General features: G+C 55.2%; 2 protein-coding genes across 2 annotated transcripts; both read right to left on the bottom strand.

The window, feature by feature from the left end:
• Positions 1–866: 866 nt before the first annotated feature.
• SLS55_005552 (uncharacterized protein) lies at positions 867–3,024 on the bottom strand (the record flags this gene model as incomplete). Its single annotated transcript, XM_066776999.1, has 6 exons — positions 867–965; positions 1,021–1,085; positions 1,140–2,151; positions 2,300–2,507; positions 2,597–2,689; positions 2,756–3,024. 6 exons carry the CDS (start codon positions 3,022–3,024, stop codon positions 867–869), a joined length of 1,746 nt encoding a protein of 581 aa, XP_066632841.1.
• A 2,956-nt stretch (positions 3,025–5,980) lies between these two features.
• DYN1 (dynein heavy chain) lies at positions 5,981–19,114 on the bottom strand (the record flags this gene model as incomplete). Its single annotated transcript, XM_066776998.1, has 1 exon — positions 5,981–19,114. One exon carries the CDS (start codon positions 19,112–19,114, stop codon positions 5,981–5,983), a length of 13,134 nt encoding a protein of 4,377 aa, XP_066632840.1.
• Positions 19,115–19,233: the final 119 nt, after the last annotated feature.

Here is a 19,233-nt window from a genome sequence, read left to right as displayed (position 1 = left end):
AAGAACCTCATCTTGCTCCATCAGCGCTCCGGAGCGCTTAACATGAGCCCAAGCCAGCCTTCTCCCATCAAGCGGAGGAGGACTACAAACCACACATGGCAAAGCCCGCGTGGAGGGGGTACTGTCAAAAAGGCGGCAGCTGCGCCAAGTAGCAGGCCCCGCTCGCGGGGCAGAGGCGGTCGATTCATGGGAAGTTCTTCAGGAGCAGCCAAAGGGTCTACTTCAGCAGCAGCCAAAGGGTCTGCTTCATCGGTGGGCAGCTCCGCTTCTCGGCCTGTGGAGATTATCGACGACAGCGATACTGACTACGCCGAGTAGGCCGCGGCTACGACGACTCCTGCCCGCGCAGCTCGACGAACCAAGGTCAAGAGGAAATGGAAACCAAACAATTATTTCACTACAGACGATGAAGAGAGCGGGGAGCAGAATAAGAAGAAGAGGAGACGTCGACGTAGAAACCCTGACGATGAATTCCAGGAGACTACAAAGCGAGTGGGAATACGGTCGAGAGCGGCTCTTAATTATGAGTTCCAACTTGGAGATCATGGTGTGCCGGAGGTTTTTAGCAGAACGAGAAACGAGTTTGTGGAAGTGAGTGCGAACGGGGAGGTTTTGGACGAGCTGATGCTTTGAATTCGCAGCTTGCGGGACTTGTGTGAGATTCTAGGCCATGACATTTCCACAGAAGAGAGGGTCAAAGATTTGGAGACAAGGCTTTGGATCATTCCCCTACAATCCCTACTGATAGCGTTTAAGCGCCAGTTCATATTGGAACATACTTGAAGCTGAGTCACTTATTGATCCATACTAGGGATTCGTGGCTAACAATACCATGATACTGGAACTCTACATCCATCAATTCTCCTTCACAAGTGTGACTTCAACGTCTCTTTGTTGTCCCGATATTTCTTCGGCCAAATGCCCTGTTTCCCGGGCGACAAGATACCGTTTGGATCAAGAGTGTCCTTTGCGCCATTACATTAGCTTGGTGAACGGTTTCGAAGCATTTCAATAGATTACCTTCAGGTTCTCAACAAAGCGCCGGTACGCATGATCATTGAAGTCATACAGATCAGCCACTTGATCTATCATCCGAGTCAGTAGAAGCTCACCATGCAACAACTGCCTCCATGACTTACCCATGTAGTTGACGTGCGATCGATAGTTGCTGAACCCTCTCTTTTTCCCCTCCTGGAACAGCCGCTGATAGATGGCCTCCACAGCCCGGCGCTGCTCCGGATCCGTCTTGTCGAACACCATCATATTGACGAAGATGACATGCCTCTCGTGCATGAAGAAGTCGCACATCAAATCGAACCCCTCGGCCTCGCAGATGGCCTTCGCCGTCCCGATCCAGTCCAGCACGACCTTCCCATCCGACGGCACGATGGGCGAGTAGTCGATATGCGCCGCCACCCCTTTCCCCTCCTCCAGCGGCAGCCGGAACTTCACCATCGGCAAGCTCCACAGACTCGGCACGCCCACCCAAAACCCGCCATGCGGCTCCGGCACCGTCGTCGGATCCAGCGTCTCCCCTTCCCCCTCGGCCGCGTACAACGTCCCCCGAAACTCCCCCCGGGGCACCTTCGCCGCCAAAATCTCCTTCAGCTCCTCAAACTGCGCCTGCACGACGCGCTTGCGCCCGTACAGCCCGAACCGCGCGTTCCACGCCCCGAACCCCAACTCGCTCTGCAGTTCCTTCAACCTGTCCTCGGGAATCACCCCCCGTCCCTCCGGCCACACGTTGGCCCGTTTGCCCTTCACCACCGCCACCCACTCCACGACCCCGGACACGTAGACCATGCTTCCCGGCAGCAACCCGTCCCTCCTCATCGCGCCGAAGGCGTCGACGACCGCCTCGACGTCGGCCACGTCGGGCACGTCGAGCGCGCACGCGACGTAGGCCTGCGGCGCGGGCGTCAGCCAGACGCTCATCTTGGTGACGACGCCGAGGTTGCTCTGCAGGAAGAGGCCGTCGACCGAGGGCCCGAAGGCGAACTTGGAGAGGTGCGCCGAGGGCGAGCGGGAGACGCCGAACTGCCCGGTGCGCACGAGGGACGGCGGGTCGGAGTCTGCGAGCATGGCTTCGAGGCCGCACATGTGCTGGTGGTGCGTCGCGGTGGGGGTGAAGCCGGTGCCGCGGTCGAGCGTCTTGATTTCGGTTGATGGTCGTGTTAGTTAGTTGGCGGGGGCAGGCAGGCATAAAGGGAGAGTAAGGGGAGGAGGGAAGGGTGGAGGAGGATGGGGAGGAGGTAACGGATAATGGTGGTGGTGATGAGATCAAGGGCGAAAGTCTTACGTTGCCGATGACGCTGCCCCAGCCCAGCGAGGGCGTGCTGGGCCAGACTTTGAGCTTGTGCTTGGCGCAGTGCTCGTAGAGGTCGGCGAAGGTCACGCCCGGCTCGACGACGGCGTAGGCGAAGCGCTCGTTGACTTCGATGATCTTGTTCATCCGGTGCAGGTCGAGGCTGAGCGAGCCGTTCAGGCGCGGTGCCGGACCGCCGTATCTGTCGAGAAAGTGATTAGACGCGGGAATGCCTGGGGTGCTCCTCCCGGAGGGATGGTAGAATTTGGGAGAAAGGGAGATCAGACGTACCCCAGATTCTTGCCGCGAGAGAAGGTCCACACCGGAATGCCGTATTTGTTCGAGATCTGCAGAACACCTCTCAATTCCTCCACCGAGCGAGGGCTGCGTTTGCTTCGTCAGATGGACCGTGATGATGGGACGTAGAAGCTGCCGGTTGCAAAAACTCACCAGACGGCGCCACTGGGCATCCTTCTCTTACCCTCCGCCTCCCACAGCTCGTAAGGATCGATGTAATCCTCCAGAGCCTGTCCGATGAAGACGCCATCCTCTCCGACGACGTCGGTATACTCCTTGATCGCGCGATCAAAGTCGGCCTGGCTGACACCCGGCGGAAGGACGGCTTCGAGCGGACGGATCAGAGAATTGGATTGAAGTTCTCTATGCGTCGATTGGTATTCCGGGTCGTGATAGCGTTCTGGGAACTGTGGTGGCGGCATCTTTGGGGGAAAATATAGTGCGAATGGGTATTTGGCCGGAGACGTTGAAAGGTATATTTTGGACAGTTCTTTTAGGCAGCTTTTCTCATCGACGGCCTTGTGGGGGAAAAGCCCCAGCTCATCTTCGGCACGAATGATCCGAACTGTATGCAGGTACAGTGCCGCACCATACCCCACACAGTATATGGGGTTGTTTCAAAGCTGGGTCGTTGCCCCGCATGTGTGTACCATTTGCTTTCTCCAACGCACCTCGAAGACAAACCACTGGCTTACTTACGCCATAGCAGAAATTGAGGGATCCGATGGGGAGCTAAGTTTCACATTTGGCGAGTTCTGCGGTCTCATTGTTCCTTCCTCCTTTCTCTCTCCTCTTCCTGTGAAAGTGTGGCCACTTCTATGTGTCTCGCAATTTGAGTTTTTCGGGAAGCATCAAGCTCTTACACCTTCAACCCGTGGTCTGAAAGGGAAAGGACAGGAATTCATCCATTGACATCTCGCTGGATATCTTGAAGCGTTTTCCCTTTCACAGACATTTGCATTCGCGGAGTGTGGAGTATTTTTGCGGGGAGCCTTGTGGGGTAGTGAATTAACACATGGTCGACTGGGATCTAAGCCCAGTAATGACATGGATATGAACAGGCGGATTTCTGGGTTTCCGAGGCTCAGATCAAAACGCTCGTGACAGACGGTTTCCAATATCTGGGCAAGATCGCGGTTAAAAAGGCACGACGCAATTTCTGAAACGATTGATCGTTCCTTCAGGTTAAATCCTTTGGGAGCTACAGTGGCAAAGAAACAACGAGAATTCACAACTGCTTCGGTTGGAGGAACGTCCCCTATTTATGCTGAAGTCATTGCCTCACCTTTAGCCACACCAGTGTTCACATCAGCAATACCACGGATCATGCCGCTCAATCTTCATCCATCATGAATATCCGCAGCATCGACATTTTCATCACCATCATCGATGCATACCACAGCAACTCCGCAATGTCTCTCCACAGCTTCCGTAATGCTAGTGCCGACAGCCATGATTGGCCCCACTGCTTAGCCTTCTGCGAAGCCGAAGCTGTTCAGAGCATTACACCGTAGTTTTTAAGTGGTTCTTCGTTTCACTACTCGTAGTGAGATGAATGCTGGTACTTGGCGTGCTCCTATCCACAAATGGCGGCAATGTCACAATTGTGGCCAGTCCGAGCCAAGCTTGTCGATGATCTCCATAGGTAATGCTCATGAAGTGCATCACGAACGGAATTTTGTCATCATCATCATCACCATTACCACTTCATATCGATGTGCAGCTTCTTCCCAAACCAACCAAGGATTTACAGCCGTGAAAAGAAAAAAAGAAGAATAATGGCCCCAGAAGTGACGAGCCATTTGGATTCGTTGGCTGCAATATTGACATCTCCCTGATGCCCAAGGCCCCCAGGGAGAAGCGCTGAGACAGCAGCCAAGCGATTCATATACTGTCAGCGCTGTTGCCTCTCAACCATGGCATGGCCGGCATGAAGCCCCGTCAGCTGCTCCACAACCGCGCTCACGTGCAGGGACTCAGCAACAGCGTCTGTTTCAGCGGCTATAAAGCAACCCTACGCCCATTCAATTGAGTAACCATACACCATAAGTCTGAGTGCAGCAGGATCGACATGGAGACAACTGTGCCTTATACGTGGGAAACACTGTATCGACTTTCCGGTTTCGTTTCGTTGCTCCGACTCTCACCTCAAGGTGACGGACATCGCAGACTGGCTCAGCAGCAAGACTGATCTTCGCTGACGTGAACCAATACCCTATGATGACGAATAATATCATTCAAATTTCCTCTAAGTGCACATGAGAAGTGCCTTACTGGTGGAAGCATCGAGTGGAAGTCGGCATGAGTAAGCGACAGAGGCAGTATCGGGAACGAGACCCAGCAAACGAAGTGAGTTCACTGTGACTGATTGTTATTCGTATCTTCTCACAGCAAGCATTCAGCTTGCCCCGAAGAGTCTTCAATTTGCAGTTGATCCACTGCACACGTTGGCCAGATATTTAAACCATTCATGCCAGCTGCAGAAGACGGCAAGACTGGAAGCTCAGGTGCAGGACGCACGTCAAAATCTCTCCGCCTGACGGTCCGGTGCAAGGGAGAGTGGCGTATGACACTTACATGCGCGTGCCAAAGTCGCAACGCAGGCAGTGTCACGAGCGCCGAAAAGGGCGAGTGGATCGGTGCGAACAGAACTGGTCAAGGAAAAACCTCACTCATTTGCTTGCGATTTCCACACCGGCTGCGTGTTTCCAAGCTTCCTACTGTACGTGATCAAAGCAAAGCCCTTGTGGTAAGATTCTGTTTTCCGTTGTGTGAGATCTTAGGCGACTAAAAGCAATAGGCTCTGGTTTTGGTTGTGGAAGTTCAGCCGATCATTTACATTTTCCTTTTCTTCAGCAGTGAGCAAAAGCACCAATGTGAGACCACCGTCTAAACCCAGAAAAGAAGAAACCATACCCACTAAGCGCCACAGAGAGCAACGGTTACACACCAAGACCGAGCAAACAAGCAGTAAGACTCCGGCAAACCGCATACACACAAAGCACTATAACCTCGTCATACAGTGATCTCTTCAATACTCCCAAGTAATGATACCCTATATTAGAATTTCAAAAACAAGGAAAATACAAAACTAGAAGCAAAGAACAAGAAAAATCTAAAAGCAAGCAAAAGCCAAACAAAGCAAGAAGAAGAAAAAAAAGCACCCCCTTGCGGGCTCCTCTTCATCATCATCATCCCTCTTCATCCATCATTCTCGTAATCCCGTCATCCATCATACAAAGCATCGCCTGCTTCACACCGTTCAAAATCATCTACCCACTAACTTCCCATCATCACACCTTAGGAGTTATATCGTGTACTCATCCCCAAAACAAAAACCAATCATCCAACGCTCGCCATCACCACCACAACCAGAAACTACTGCCCCTGCGCGCCACCCTCCTGCGCCTCCGCCATGACCTGCTCGCCCTCGTCCAGCAGGTCCGCGACCAGCTTCAAGTTGCCGACCATGGTCTTTGCCTGGCCGACCAGCAGCAGCTTCTCTGCGTTGGCCGGCAGGCCGAGGTACGTGGGGGGCTCGCGCTCGGGCAGCTCGTTGACCCAGTCGACGAAGGCCTTGAACGCGGTGCCGCTGGGCACCTCGAGGCACGTCTGCTCGTTCTCGGGCGTCGGCTTGACGATGCGGTGCCCTTCCTCGAACGCGGCCGGGTCCATGATGTTCGTGACCAGATCCGCCAGGATCGCGAAGTCGCCCTCCGAGTCGATCTTGCCGCCGTACATCTCGGTCACGAGGGTGCGGATCATGTCCCACGGAATGTTCTTGGGCGCGATGTTGGTGCGCCCGTGCGCGACCGACTCGGTCCAGATGTCGATGATGGTGCTGCAGCACTCGTAGTCTGAGTCGTTGAACTCCCAGAAGCCCTTCCACCCCAGGCTGGGCGCGTACCGCAGCCGCTCCTGCACCACGGCGTGCAGGAAGCACAGCAGCAGGTACACGCGCGCCCGCTCCACCGGCTGCTTCTGCGCCCGCGAGCTCAGCTGGCTCAGCGAATCCTTCATGTTGGCTCGGATGCCGGCGGGCTGCTCGTACATCAGCACGCGCGAGGCGCGGAGCAGGTTGACGGGGATCCGCGGGCTGGTCTCCATGGACAGGAAGAGGCGGAAGTCCGAGTGCGGCTTGAGGCTGTCGATGCGCTTCTCGAGACTCTGCAGCCACGTGGGCGCGAGGTGGACGTTCTTGACCATGACCCAGTTGCCCGTTGCCGCCGCGGCCGTGATGGCCTTGTCTGCCGACGAGACACCTTCGTTGGATCCCATGGCAATGTTCGTGCACGAGACATGCATGCGCTCGACCAGGTTGTCGACCTTGTAAGAAGCATCGAAACCGGGCGACGAAGCGAGAGCGACCGGAGTGATGGCGCCAACCTGCTGGACGATGGCGCCGAGGTCGTCTGTAACCTCCGCGTACTCTTTGCCGAAGACCTCGTACACAAACCTCTCGACAGCGGGGACGAAGCGATCGACGCGGAACAACTTGATGAGCATGAGAGATCGGAGGTGCTGGTCCAGCTTCTCCGTGTTGTCCGGCCAGACCGGCGGCACATGGTTCTCAGCGAGTTCTTCAGTACAGAAGGCATCCCAAGCAGCGGAATCGATCTTTTCGATCTCAGTCTTGAAGAGTCGGTGCTTGGTCGCGCGCTCCATGGCCTCATCCCTGCGGTCTTGGTTGGTGGAGACGTCGATCGGGACCAGGTCGTCGTCCAAGATAGCGTCGATGAGGGACTTGTCCATCTTGTAAGGAGCGGCCTGCGCCAACAGCATCGCCAGCATGACACGGTCCTTGTGCAGCAGAGCAAGCGAGGTGCGGCGGTAGGTATCAATGAACAGCCCCTTGATGATGTGATCGATACGTGCCGTGTAACTGAGATCCTTCGCCGCCTTCTTCGTGTCCTGCAACACGGCCTCGAAGATGTCCGTGAAGTATTGCAGCGAGAATTGGTAGAAGAAGTTGACGTGCCTCAGCTGCTCCAGCACAGCGAAGATGGCCGAGCAAGAGCGAGCAATGATGGTGTACTGCAGCGTAATGTTCTCGACCTCGGTCATGACGCCTTCGGTCTCGGAAACCTTGGCTGAAATCTCGGCGGCCTCCTTCTTGAGTGTCTCGAGCGTCTCGATGACGTTGTCGTCGTCGAGGATGTTTCCGCGCGACTCGTTGAGAGCCTGCAGCAACCTCTTTTCGAGCTGTCGAAGATGAACAGCAAATTCGCCCTGCATCTTGATAAGGTTGGAGCGGCGCTCGTCGACATCGGGTCTCTCGGACTTGAGGACTTCCGCCAGCGACTGGGTCTGCAAACTGCTCTGAGTGACAGTAAAGTTGACGAACGTGGTTCTGCTGCAGATGTCGGGCGCGAAGGTAGCCGAAGGATCTCTGGTGGAGAGATAGAGCCTGAACGACGGCGAGAAATCGATCTCCTGCTTGCCGAGCTGGATGAGCACACGGCCACCAGTCTTCTGATATTCCTTGTTGAGGACGTGGTTGAGGACGGGGTCGAGATGCTCTGCGTCCTGAATAAGAATTGGGTTGCCGAAACGCAGGGCAGACTCGAGCTGCTTCGTGAAGGAGTCGTCCAGGAAACTGGTGACAGTGAGCTTCCGGTCCTGGCACTCCTTCTCCAAGAATTCCGTGACGCGTCCAGACGGATCGATGATGAGAGGGTAGCGGTTGAATCTCTTGAGGATGATTGCGTTCTCCGTGCAGAGATCATCAGCAGGAAGCGAGTTCTCCTGCCACTTGAGACGTTCATCCGCCGTGGACAGGTACTCTGTGACGGGGTTGGGTTGCTTGAAGCTGATACCAGACATGTGCATCATGTGGAACCAGTCCTCCGTCATGGCCTTACGATACTGTTGATCGTAGTAACCGCCATAAGCGATGAAGGCCGCTGCAACGAGGACGTCGCCGACGATGGTATCGATTTGCGTCTCGAAGCTCTTGCTGCTCTCCTCCCAACGTCCACGCTCCGAAGACAAACTGTCGAGCAGACGCACACTACGGTCGACCTTGGACTGGACGCGGGTCATCTCGGACTTGATGGCTTGCGTCTCACTGATGAGCGCCGCGTATTCCTGCTTGTAAGCTGCAATACTCTGCTCCAAGGTATCGATCTGCTTGGAGATAGCTTGAGCCTCGGCCTTGGTCTGCAACGCAGCATCCTCGAGCTGGCCGACCTCTTCACGGAGGGGACCGACCCTGTCCAAAATCTCCGAGTAGTTGACCTGGGCTTCCACCCATTGCACGAGGGGACCGCAGGCCTTCGATGCGCGGTTGACCTTGTCGAATGTAAACTCGTCCTTGCTCAAGAATTCGTTGCGCATCTTGATGCGGACGTTCCTGGTCATGTTCTTCTCGTTGTCGTAGTTGACAATGCTGGTGATGAAGTCATCCTTTCTCACGATGGCGACGATAGACTTCCAGTCCGAGGTCTTGTGTCCAAGCAAGGTGCAGACCGAGTCTAGGGCAAGCCTGACACCAGCAGGTGGGTTCTGCATGGAACGAACTTCGGTCAGGTGCTGCCTCTTGATGTTGCTGACACTCTTCTGAGCCTCTTCGACGGCAGGTTCGGCCTTGGCCAAATCACCGAGCACAATCTCTCTTCTCTCCGCAACTTCCTTCTCTTGCTTTTCGAGCGCAGCCTGCACTTCGAGCGAGTGACTCTTCCTCTGTTCCGCCTCACTCTGGTCTGCAATCATGCGTTGAAGCTTCTCGTTGGCCTCGGAATCCTTCTGTTCAAGCTGGGCCTTCTTCTGGGCAAGGCTCTTCCTCAGATCGCTGACCTTGTCGACAGTCTCACGTAGCTTCTCGAGACCGACGTTAAGATGGCGCTGCTGCTCCTCAAGGTCCTCGCGCTTCTCGTTGTAAAGCTTGACATATTGCGCAACGAAGTCCAAGAAATGACGCGGGGTCAAGTGCATGATCTTGTTCTGCTGCTTCCGAAGGCGGCCGTTGAAGCGATGCAGCGAGTAGTGGATGTATACCATTGCGTTCACCACTGCTTCACGGTGCGAGGGCGGCAGGTTGAGGTCTCTGTACGCAACCGGAATGCTGTCCGGAGACTTGAACTTGGCACGATCCAAGTCGACCGACTGCGTGAGTTCGGTGCCAACCTGGTAGAGTGCCTGATCGGACCAATCGCCAAACCAGTTGAGGACGCAACGGTTGAACAACGCAGGAGAAGTGGCAGCCTTGGAGGACAATCCTTCTTCGGGCGGGTTCATGGTGAACACAACGTGGAGGTTCTTGACAATCTGCTGTGTGAACCACTTGTACAACTCCTCTTGCGAGTCCAGTAGCAAGCCCTGGCGCTGCGCACCTTCCTTGCAAGACGTCATCAAGGAGGCGTACTCATCACCCTCGAAGAGACCGGGGACCTCGGCGTTGGCAAGCAGCGTGTTCATGCGCTCGAGGAAACCGGAATCGAGGACGTTGGACTCGTCCATGATGAAGCATATCTTCTCGCCCTTGCAACCACACCTGCGCAGGACATTCCGCAAATCATCATCGAAGTCTTCCGAAGAATACTTGCCGTGCACCTTGATTTGGTACACTTTGAGACCGTTCATCCAGGCGACGAAACGCGACAGAGTGGTCTTGCCGGAGCCACTGACACCAATGAGAATCAAGTGACCTTGAGGTTGACGGAAGACACGGTCAATGCGAAGAACATGGTCCAGAACGTCGTTGAAGAGAATAAGGGGCACATCGACCTCTTCCTCGCAGAAGGTCTTGAGACGGGCTTTAACGAAGTCGCGAAGCTGTTCACGCTCGACGGGGACGTAGTTCTTGGAAAGCCAGTTAGAGTAGAGGATAGGGCCACCAAGGGCCTTCTCCTCCTCGATTGTCGGGAAGTGGTCCATCGCGACACGGGAAATAGCCTCTTCAGTCCACTTGCGCTCGTCCTCAGCGATAAGACGATCCTGGAAAAGACGAAGAGCTTCATGAGCCCAGATCCTGACCAGCCCTTCGACGCTAAGGTTTTCAAGCGGTCTGATGGCTTCGTAAATACCACGCACCCATCTGGTGAGCTCACGAGGCGAGTAGACGTAATGCGGTTGAATGTCAGGCGTGAAGCGTTTTTGGGATTCGGAGTAAACCTGGACCATGGCCTTGGTGAGAGGTTCGGCGTAGCCACGTAGCGATGGGATGATCTTGAGCACAGCGTTGTTGAATGTGCCATAGATCTGCTGGAGGGAAAGTTCACCAGGGTAATCGACCATGACAAGAGGAGAGTGGCGCAAGAAACGGAGGCCCATGGCAGTACGACCGGCGTCAGTGGGCGGGTTACAGGCACCGACGAATTGGATGCGATCGAGTGTGACCCAGCTCTTGTCCGAGGTTCTCCAGAAACCGTTCTGTTCAACCAGTTGCCTGATGAAGGAAATGGCGCGCTGAGTACCATAGTTGTCGGGGGCAGGCAAGTTGATCTCATCGCAGAAAAGGACAAGCCAGCGGCCGATTTGGGTGGGACTGAGGATAACGCCATTGAGCGTCTTGCGGTACTCGCAGTATTGTTCAAATGTCTTGATCAGGAGGTCCGGAGTGGTAGCACTCGAGAAGTTAAGGCCGACAACCTCCATGTTGGGAAGCTTGCGAAGAGCGCTGAAAAGCGTCATGGTCTTACCGGAACCGGGAGGACCGCAAAGAAGCAGAGGCTTGTGTTCAGCAAGCCAAGAGTAGAGAACATCCTCGTGGCGAACAGTATCGATGGTGGGAATGACGACATCAGTCTGAATGATGGAATGGGTGTTGACCTCGACATTCGGCACCTGGTTCTGCCAGAGCGTCCACTCAGCCCGGGGCAGGGCAACGTCGAAGTCAATAAGCGAGGTGCCTCCACTGAGCGGTGGAGTGTCCACAGTGCTCAGGCCAGCAACCATGTCGCCAAATTCCTTGCGTTCGGACAAGGGACAGTCACCGGTCAACGACCAAGTGAGTGCAAGGAGCAGCTTCTTGGATAGGAAGGCCTCGATCTGTTCGTCCTCGAGCGGGAAGTCTGGGTGCTGCACATTGTACTCGAGCATGGAGCGGCAAGTCTTGTTGAGGAGGGAAAAGAGTGTGTTGAGGACGCGGATCTCAGTGTACTCCATGATGTGGTTGAAGGGACGCGCACTGTCAAGGGCCTTGTTGACGAAACCATCATTGAGTAGGCTATGCTCGAGAAGATCCGCAACGAACTTCTGTAGTTGCAATGCCTTTTGTGACATGACACCGGGAGCGACGCTGTCATCTTCCAAGTCCTCGAAAGGTTTCTCACGCAGCTCGCCGAGGTAGTTGGCGATCATCATGTCGGTGGAAACAGTATCGGTGCTGAACCAGACCATACCGCATCGAGAGACCGTGGCCAAGGTTGCGTACTTCAGCGTCTCGACTTCGAACATGATGCGGACGTTTGACGGCAGGTTGAGACGCTCACCGTTCGGGAGCGTCAGCAGCTTGTTGTCGTCAAGCACACTGTTCAAGTTCTCAACCCACTCGGGATCGACATCTCCGTCGAAAATGATCCAGTGGCGCTTGGTGTCCTCTCCACGCAGGTTGTCGACGATCTTACGCAGAATACTGGTGAACAGACCGTCAGTCCATTCTCTGGTCGTGCTGTCCAAGTTTCCGTAAAGGTGCTCTTTCGACATGACCTTGGGGTCAATGACATGGCACACACCCTCCGTGCCCTCAACGCGCTGAAGGGCTTGCAGGAGCGTCTTCCATGCGGTGGATTTGCCGGAGCCGGAAGAGCCAACCATCATGACACCATGGTGCAGGTTTTGAATCTGGTAGAGCTGAAGGACCTTCGTCATCCAGTTGTCGCTGACAACAAGGCGGTTCTCGCTTGCAGTGTCACGGATCGCCTGCTGGAGAGCCTCAAGCGGTGCGGGCATGTATTCAATCCCAGGGAAACAGTCTTCCTCAATGTCCCTCATCGTCTCGACATCAGATTGAATAAGCTTGGGGGCGACCGTCTCGCGAAGACTCTGCAGCAAAATTTGAGCTTCCATAACCTCGTCGGTGTCGGTCGGCTCTCCGTCGTCTTTAGCCACGCGGTCACGCTTGAGGCCACCAGAACTGACCAGCACACTCTTGAGCGCACGCAGACCAAAATCGTAGTGGGCCTGCTTCGAGAGGGATTTGGCGCATTTGTCGAAGAAGGGCACGATCTGGCTGGAAATCGGCTTGGCATGCGCGAAACCCTGGGAGTAGAGCATGACTTCGGCAATGAGTTCTTTGTCGGGCTTCGACATGGCAACACTGCGGAACAGCTTCTTCAGGTTGTCGGGAAGGTTGGAACGGCCGGCATAACCAGGGTTCATGGTGATGAACAGGCCAGTGTTCAGATCAACACGAAGGTTGCGGCCGATCAGCTCAATCTGAGCCTTGTCGTCCGTAGCGCCCTTTCGCAGACCAAGCTGGATGTTCTGCACCTGCTGGGAAACGGCAGACAAGATACGCTCCTCCAAACGGTTGAACTCGTCGAAGCAGCCCCAAGCGCCGACCTGGCAAATACCAAGGAAGATACGTCCCATGGCCTGGAAGTCGAAGGTATCGTCACAGCAGAAGACGAGAGTGAAGCGACCGAGCTGAACACCAAGAGCCTTGACTGACTCGGTCTTACCAGTACCTGCAGGCCCATAGGGAGAACCACCAAGTCTTTGCGAGAGAGCCTGGGTAAGGGTCAAGAAACAGCGATCGGTAAGAGGAGTGCGGACAAGACGCTCAGTAACACCGAGGTATTCGTAACCGTAATCCAGCGTGGCGTTGGCCATCTTGATCTTGAGACGTTGGAGGTAATCGCCCTCAGCCTTGTACTCGTAGCGCATCTGCAGAAGCCACACGTGATGGTTCTCAGAGTCGGCTCCGAGCGTCTTCAGCTTGTCGATGACATCACGTTGGTGGACACACTCAGTAATCAGGTGTTCGCACTTCTTGCGCTGAATAGAGTCAAGGTCTCCCAGCACAGCGGTGGCCAGGAGCTTCAAGATGTTGACTTGACGTTCATATAGGGCCGGAAGAGTAGAACCACCGTTGCGCAGGGCATTGTCGACGTCCATGGTCCAGCAAGCCTGGGTAGCGAGCACAACGATTTGTGCCGGGTACTGGGCGATGTAGGCCTCAAACGTTTCCCGATCGATCGTCTCGGCCTGCAGAATGCCATTGAACTGCTCCACGGCTTCGCCAAGCAGCTCTGCCAGAGTGGTCTTCATGTTCAACTCTAGTGCACCCAGCCACTCGTTGATCTTGGGAGTCTTGATCAGAGAGATTTCCTTCTTCAGCTGAACCTTCTCGTCCTCCTTGGAGGTGAAGCCGGTGATGACGGAGTCCTCAGTGGTGATCAATCCAGACAGACCAGCAAACATCTTGCGCAGATGCTTCGCGATCCTGACCGTATCGTTGCTGTTACCGATGATTTCGAGCAAGTCCTCATCACCCACGAAGTAGAAACGAGGGAAGGAAACACGTTCGCGCTCAAGGTACTCTCCGAGGGCCTTCTGGATCTTGTTGAGCAGCTCTTCGAGACGCTCAAGCGACTTCTGCACACCCTGAATTGCCAGGACATCGAGGATGAAGGGTGAACGGGAGACCTTCTTCATGACGTTCAGGAACTCGGAGTTGATGTTCTGGAATCGAGAGGACTCCATTGGCAAGAGATGCTTAATGTCGGCGTTGCCCGTGAAAACACCTTCCAAGTACACCCATTGACGCTGTACGTCAATCCAAACATCGAAGAGTACATGGATGCGGTTGAGCTTCTCCTCCCAAGACGATGCCTCTTCCTCGAACTCCTTGTAGTATGGAGAGTGTCTCATGGCCTGCAGAGAGTTCAAGTTCTCGCTACACTTGGCAAAGAGATCGTCCCAGCCACGAATCAAGCGACACTTGTTCTGGTAGGATACAAGTTCCAGAGAGTAGTTCTGCCAAGTCTCACGGACTTGCCTCAAGAACTCCTCGAGGGCCATTTCACCCATGGCTTGGGTGATGACATCGCGGATAACGTTCTCGCTCTGGGCCAACTGGAGATCCCAAACATCGCCCAGAGTCATGGACAACGGCGAGTATCTCTTGCTCGGCTTCAAAGCACGGAAGATCTTCACCCAATGGCGCTCGCGCACAGCCTCAGAGCGCATATCGGAAAGGAGGGGGTTGACCTTGAGCAAACCCTTGAGGTGGTTCTGCACATGCTCAAAAGCAGCATACTGGCGCATGCGACTGGGCATCTCCTTGGTCATCTTGATCAGGTTGTCAAGGGATTGGCGGAGCTTGCGAGGCTGAATGCTCGTCCAAAGAGTGTCCTTAAGGTCGTTCAGACTGCTCCAAATAGTGGAGAGCGCAGCCCAAACGGACTTGAAATCCTGGACTTCCTCAAGGAGGGTAGGCAAAATACTCTCTCCGCTAGGGGGAAGGTCGAGAGCCTCCTTGGCCTCCGATACCATCCTCGCCTCCTCGCTGAGCTGGGTAAGCTTCGAGTCGAAGACTTGCAGAGTAGCGGACGCCTCCTCAGGAGGGATTGTACCGGAAACAGGCTTCTCCTCGTTCCATTGCCCGACAAGCTCGGTGATCTTGTCGGTCATCACCTTGTCCTGAGCAGTAAGTCGGGCCCTAAGCGCATCCGTCTGGTCATTGACAATCTTGCTCTTCCGGCTGAGAATCTCGTTGAGCGTCGCCCACTCGTGATCAATCTGATCACAGTCGAGCCAGTCTTGGGGGAATTGGTAGCGCTGGCGGGTGAGCGTAGTCTGTCCTTGCCTGAAAATTTCAACCTCGGGAGCCAAGGTCTTGACCTTCTGCTTGCATTGCTTGACGGAAGTGATGAAGTGAACGACTTGAGCAGTAGAGGACGACTCGAGAGACTGGCCCTCAAGGTCCTTGCGCGCCTTTTCGATCTCTGCATAGACCTCTGCCATACGTGCTCCAAGACGAGCGGCAAACTTGACGAGGATTTCATGCTGCCACTGGTCGTACTTGGCATTGACCTTCATCTGGACCTGCTCATAGTCGATCGTGACATTGCCAAAGGTGCGGCTAACATCCGAGGTATCGAAAGTCGAGCGCGTCTTGCGGATGTCCTGCAGCAGTTGCAGCCATTTGCGGAGCTCGTCTCCAAGGATATCGTAAACTTGGTCCGACTTGAGATCCCAGAGGGACTGGAAACGAAGCCAGTCATCGACGTAGACGCTGACTTCCCTGATCTTCTCCTCGATGGCACCGTACACACGGGTTAGCGACTCGGTGCAGCGGCTGGGAAGGTCCACAAAGCGAAGGCTGGCGGGATCCTGAACAGCCTCGAGGCGCATGTCGTATCTTGAGGACTTGATCTTCTCGAGCCTGCAAATAACGCCAAGCCACTCATGCAACTGGTCAAGCCAGCTAGCACGGGCAAACTCCAGCGGAGGATCAAGGTAGATGACCTGGTTGCGCATAGTGATTTCGTGAATGAGGTGGGACAGGCGGGGACGGCTTTTCTCTGCGCCCTCAGAAGAAGCAGTCGTAGGCCGGCCATCAAGGTCAGAACCGTCTGCCCTCTCGAAAGCCTGGATCCACTCCTGAATAGCGGTGCTCAGACGAACAAGAAGAGTGCGCTCGATCCTGGAGTTCAACTCGGAGACATAGTAAGGAAGGTTGACGTAATTCTCGAGGTTAAGCTGATCAACAGCGCGCTGGATCAAATCCAAGCTGGAGCGGAAAGCATCGTATTTGTAAGGGCAGGTTTCCAGGTCGATAAGAGCCTTTTGGATGTTGGCGTGAATGGTCTTGAGGGTTTCGGTCTTGTTTTGGAGGAGCGAAACAGCTGCGGCGAACTCCCGGACAAACTGGACGTGTTTGCTCTCACCTCTTGCCGGAGCCAAGGAGTGATCTGTTGTCGCGGCGAGCGGGCCTTGCCTGATGTGCAAGTCATAGGCGTGGACGAAACTCTCCCACTTCAGAGGGACGCCCTTTGTGATCAAGCTTTGAGCGTCGTTCTGGTAACCGTGGAGGAGTATCGAAACCTCAACCATCTCGGTGATCGCACGAGTAGTCTGCGAGTACGTACGCACGCTCTCCATCATGCTGACAGCGTAGGGATAGACGCGCTTGGCCTCTTTCGAGATGTTGTTGATAGCGTGAGGAACCTGGTAGTTGAGCCAGAGTAGATTGCGCACTTCCTTGAAAAGAGCAATGACCTGGTGGTCGAAGTTGACGCCTAGTTCCAAAGAATTGCCAGCAGCACGGTTTCGAGAAACGCTGAAGAGACGGCCGGAAATGGACAGGTTGCGCCTCTGCACCTCCTTCAGCCAGGCTTCGTAGATTGGCCGCGTATCGAGCTTCTTCCTGAACATGTTGCTCTCGCTCTGAAGCTTCTGGCCTTCCATGTGGAGACTCCAGTCCTTGCCGAGAATGTTCTCGACCTTGCCCATGTAACCATCAAGCTGACGTTCAATCTGACGCGCCCAGATGACGGCACCAGACACTGGCGGAAGGTCCCGGAGCTGCGCCATGGCGTGAGCTTCAGAGTGTCCGTACTGTTGCTTGAAACGCTCGTGCAATGCCGAGATGTCTTGCTTGACATTATCAATTAGCTGAGTCTGGTACTCAGAAATGGCGCCCCGAATCTTCGGTCTAACGAAAAGTGCGTTGAACTTGGAAAAGACGCGGAACATCTCGTTGGCGTTCTTCGCCGTAGCCAGACGGTCTCTCAGCCGGGCAATAATGGAGTTCTCAACACGAGATGTGCGCTCGTTGTACGTCATCTCAGCCTGCTCCCAGATGCGGGTTCCTTCGGGAGTAACGTCCAGGACATCGACGTCCTTCAAGGCTGCGTAAGCCTGGGCAACCTCCTCCACAGCGTCTACATCGCCAATCTCCTCCACGATGACAGCATCGTCCTTTGCGTTATCAGAGATTTCTCTGACCGTAGTGCTGGGACCAAGCACGTTGACGATGGTGCGCTGAAGTTGCTCGTGGTTCTTCCGGAAGGTCGTGATGTACTTGAGCCTATCCTGGGTCCGGATGTGGCGGGGCTGGATCTTAATGGGGATGAACTTCTCGTTCCTGCGCCGAGACACTTCACGCGCAACGTTAGTGAACTCCTTGACGTTGTCGTCCCACGCACGCCAGACGCCCTCGGCGAGCTTCATGGTTGCATCAAAGTCAGGGAACTCTTGGTGCATGAGCTCGCGACCATTAAGGAGGAAGTGTATCCGAGCGTCCAAATCACCCGAGATGGCTTCCACCAATGCAAGGGCGCGCTTGATGGGGTACGGAGAGGCACGGAGCTTCTTGTTCAAGTGGCCGAAGATCATGTTGATGGAATCTTGCACCTTCTCCAATGAGGTCGCGGACAGAAGCTCGTCAAGAGGGAAATCGCGCATCAGTAGGTTGTACTTCTGCACGGTTTCCATGGTCTCTTTCAAGCCCGTGTCCGTGCTGAAACTGACCGTAGCCTGGAAACGCTTCGCGTGCCGGAGCACATCCATGGTGAGGGACACGCCATCGCTGCGAAGCTGCTGCTCGATTCCAGCCAAAGCCGACTCCATATTCAGCCAGAAATTAATTTCTTGATTCGCGGTACCGCTGGCGGGATCGCGATTCGTCTTCGTAATCGTCTGTATCGACCTAATCCACCCGTTGACAATGTTCTGCAGGTTGTTCAAGAACTTGCTGTCGTCCAACAACGCCGCGGGAATGAGGTCGATGGTCGGCTTGACCCCTTTGGCCTGGGCCTCCTCCAACGCATTTTGAATTACATCAGGTTGAGCCAACAAAAGCTCGGGTATCTCGGTGTTCTGCTGCAACTGAAGCAAACTCAACTCTAGCTCTGCAATCCTCTTCTTAGCGCCAGGGATGCCGGTTCTGGCATCGACGTCTCCTTTGCTCCAGCTCGGGTGGAGCGCCGCCTGGCTCTTCGTGTACGCATCAAAATAGGGCGCCAGCGCCAGGTGAACGAGAGAGTGTAGGGCCTCAAAGGGCGAGCTGAGAGGGCCCTGGCTATTCGTGGTAGTGTCTGAGGGCGCGATTCCGGGGAGATTGATGACCTGGATCTGCTGGCTGATTGGCGCGGCGGGGTTAATTGGCTGCGGACCCTTCAGAATGGCGATGCAGGCATCATAGGAGCTCGTGGCGGAGAGCTCGGAGGTCAGCGTGTAGACGTAGTGCAGCGTCGGGACTAAACGAAATGAGTGATCAGCAACGATCTGAGGCGGAGGCGAGCGCGCAGACGAACCTTCCGACCCGTTCGCGGCGTCAATCTGCTCGCGGTCGCTGATGATTCTCTGCACATAGAGCGCAACCTGCGACTCGAGAGCGAAGCGTGTGCAGCGCTGCAGCGTGTCCGCCAACAGCGACTCGGACAGCAAGCTCCCCGGCGCAGCGAGGTCCTCTTCCGAGGCGCCCAAGGTGACGCTCAGAACTTTTACGAGATGGTCGACTATGACCTGCGGGTCTATCGATGTGGATGTGGGCGCGGGCTGCTTGGGCGCGGAGATGCCGTTGGCGGCGGCCCCTGGGGTTGTGACCAAGGGGTCCTCCATGGTGTGATTCGGTGTGGAAATCAAAGCGGATCAAGACATGTGTTGCGGCGGACGGCGGGTGCGCAGCAGCGAGGGGGAAGCGATGCCGCTGACGGGAGAGGCGAAGGGAGCGGCGGAAG

The sequence above is a fragment of the Diplodia seriata genome (genome assembly GCF_021436955.1).
Source record: "Diplodia seriata strain FDS-637 chromosome Unknown scaffold_5, whole genome shotgun sequence".
Classification (NCBI taxonomy): domain Eukaryota; kingdom Fungi; phylum Ascomycota; class Dothideomycetes; order Botryosphaeriales; family Botryosphaeriaceae; genus Diplodia; species Diplodia seriata.
The sequence above is the reverse complement of the archived record's forward strand: the minus strand, read 5'-3'. Positions and strand labels throughout refer to the sequence as shown.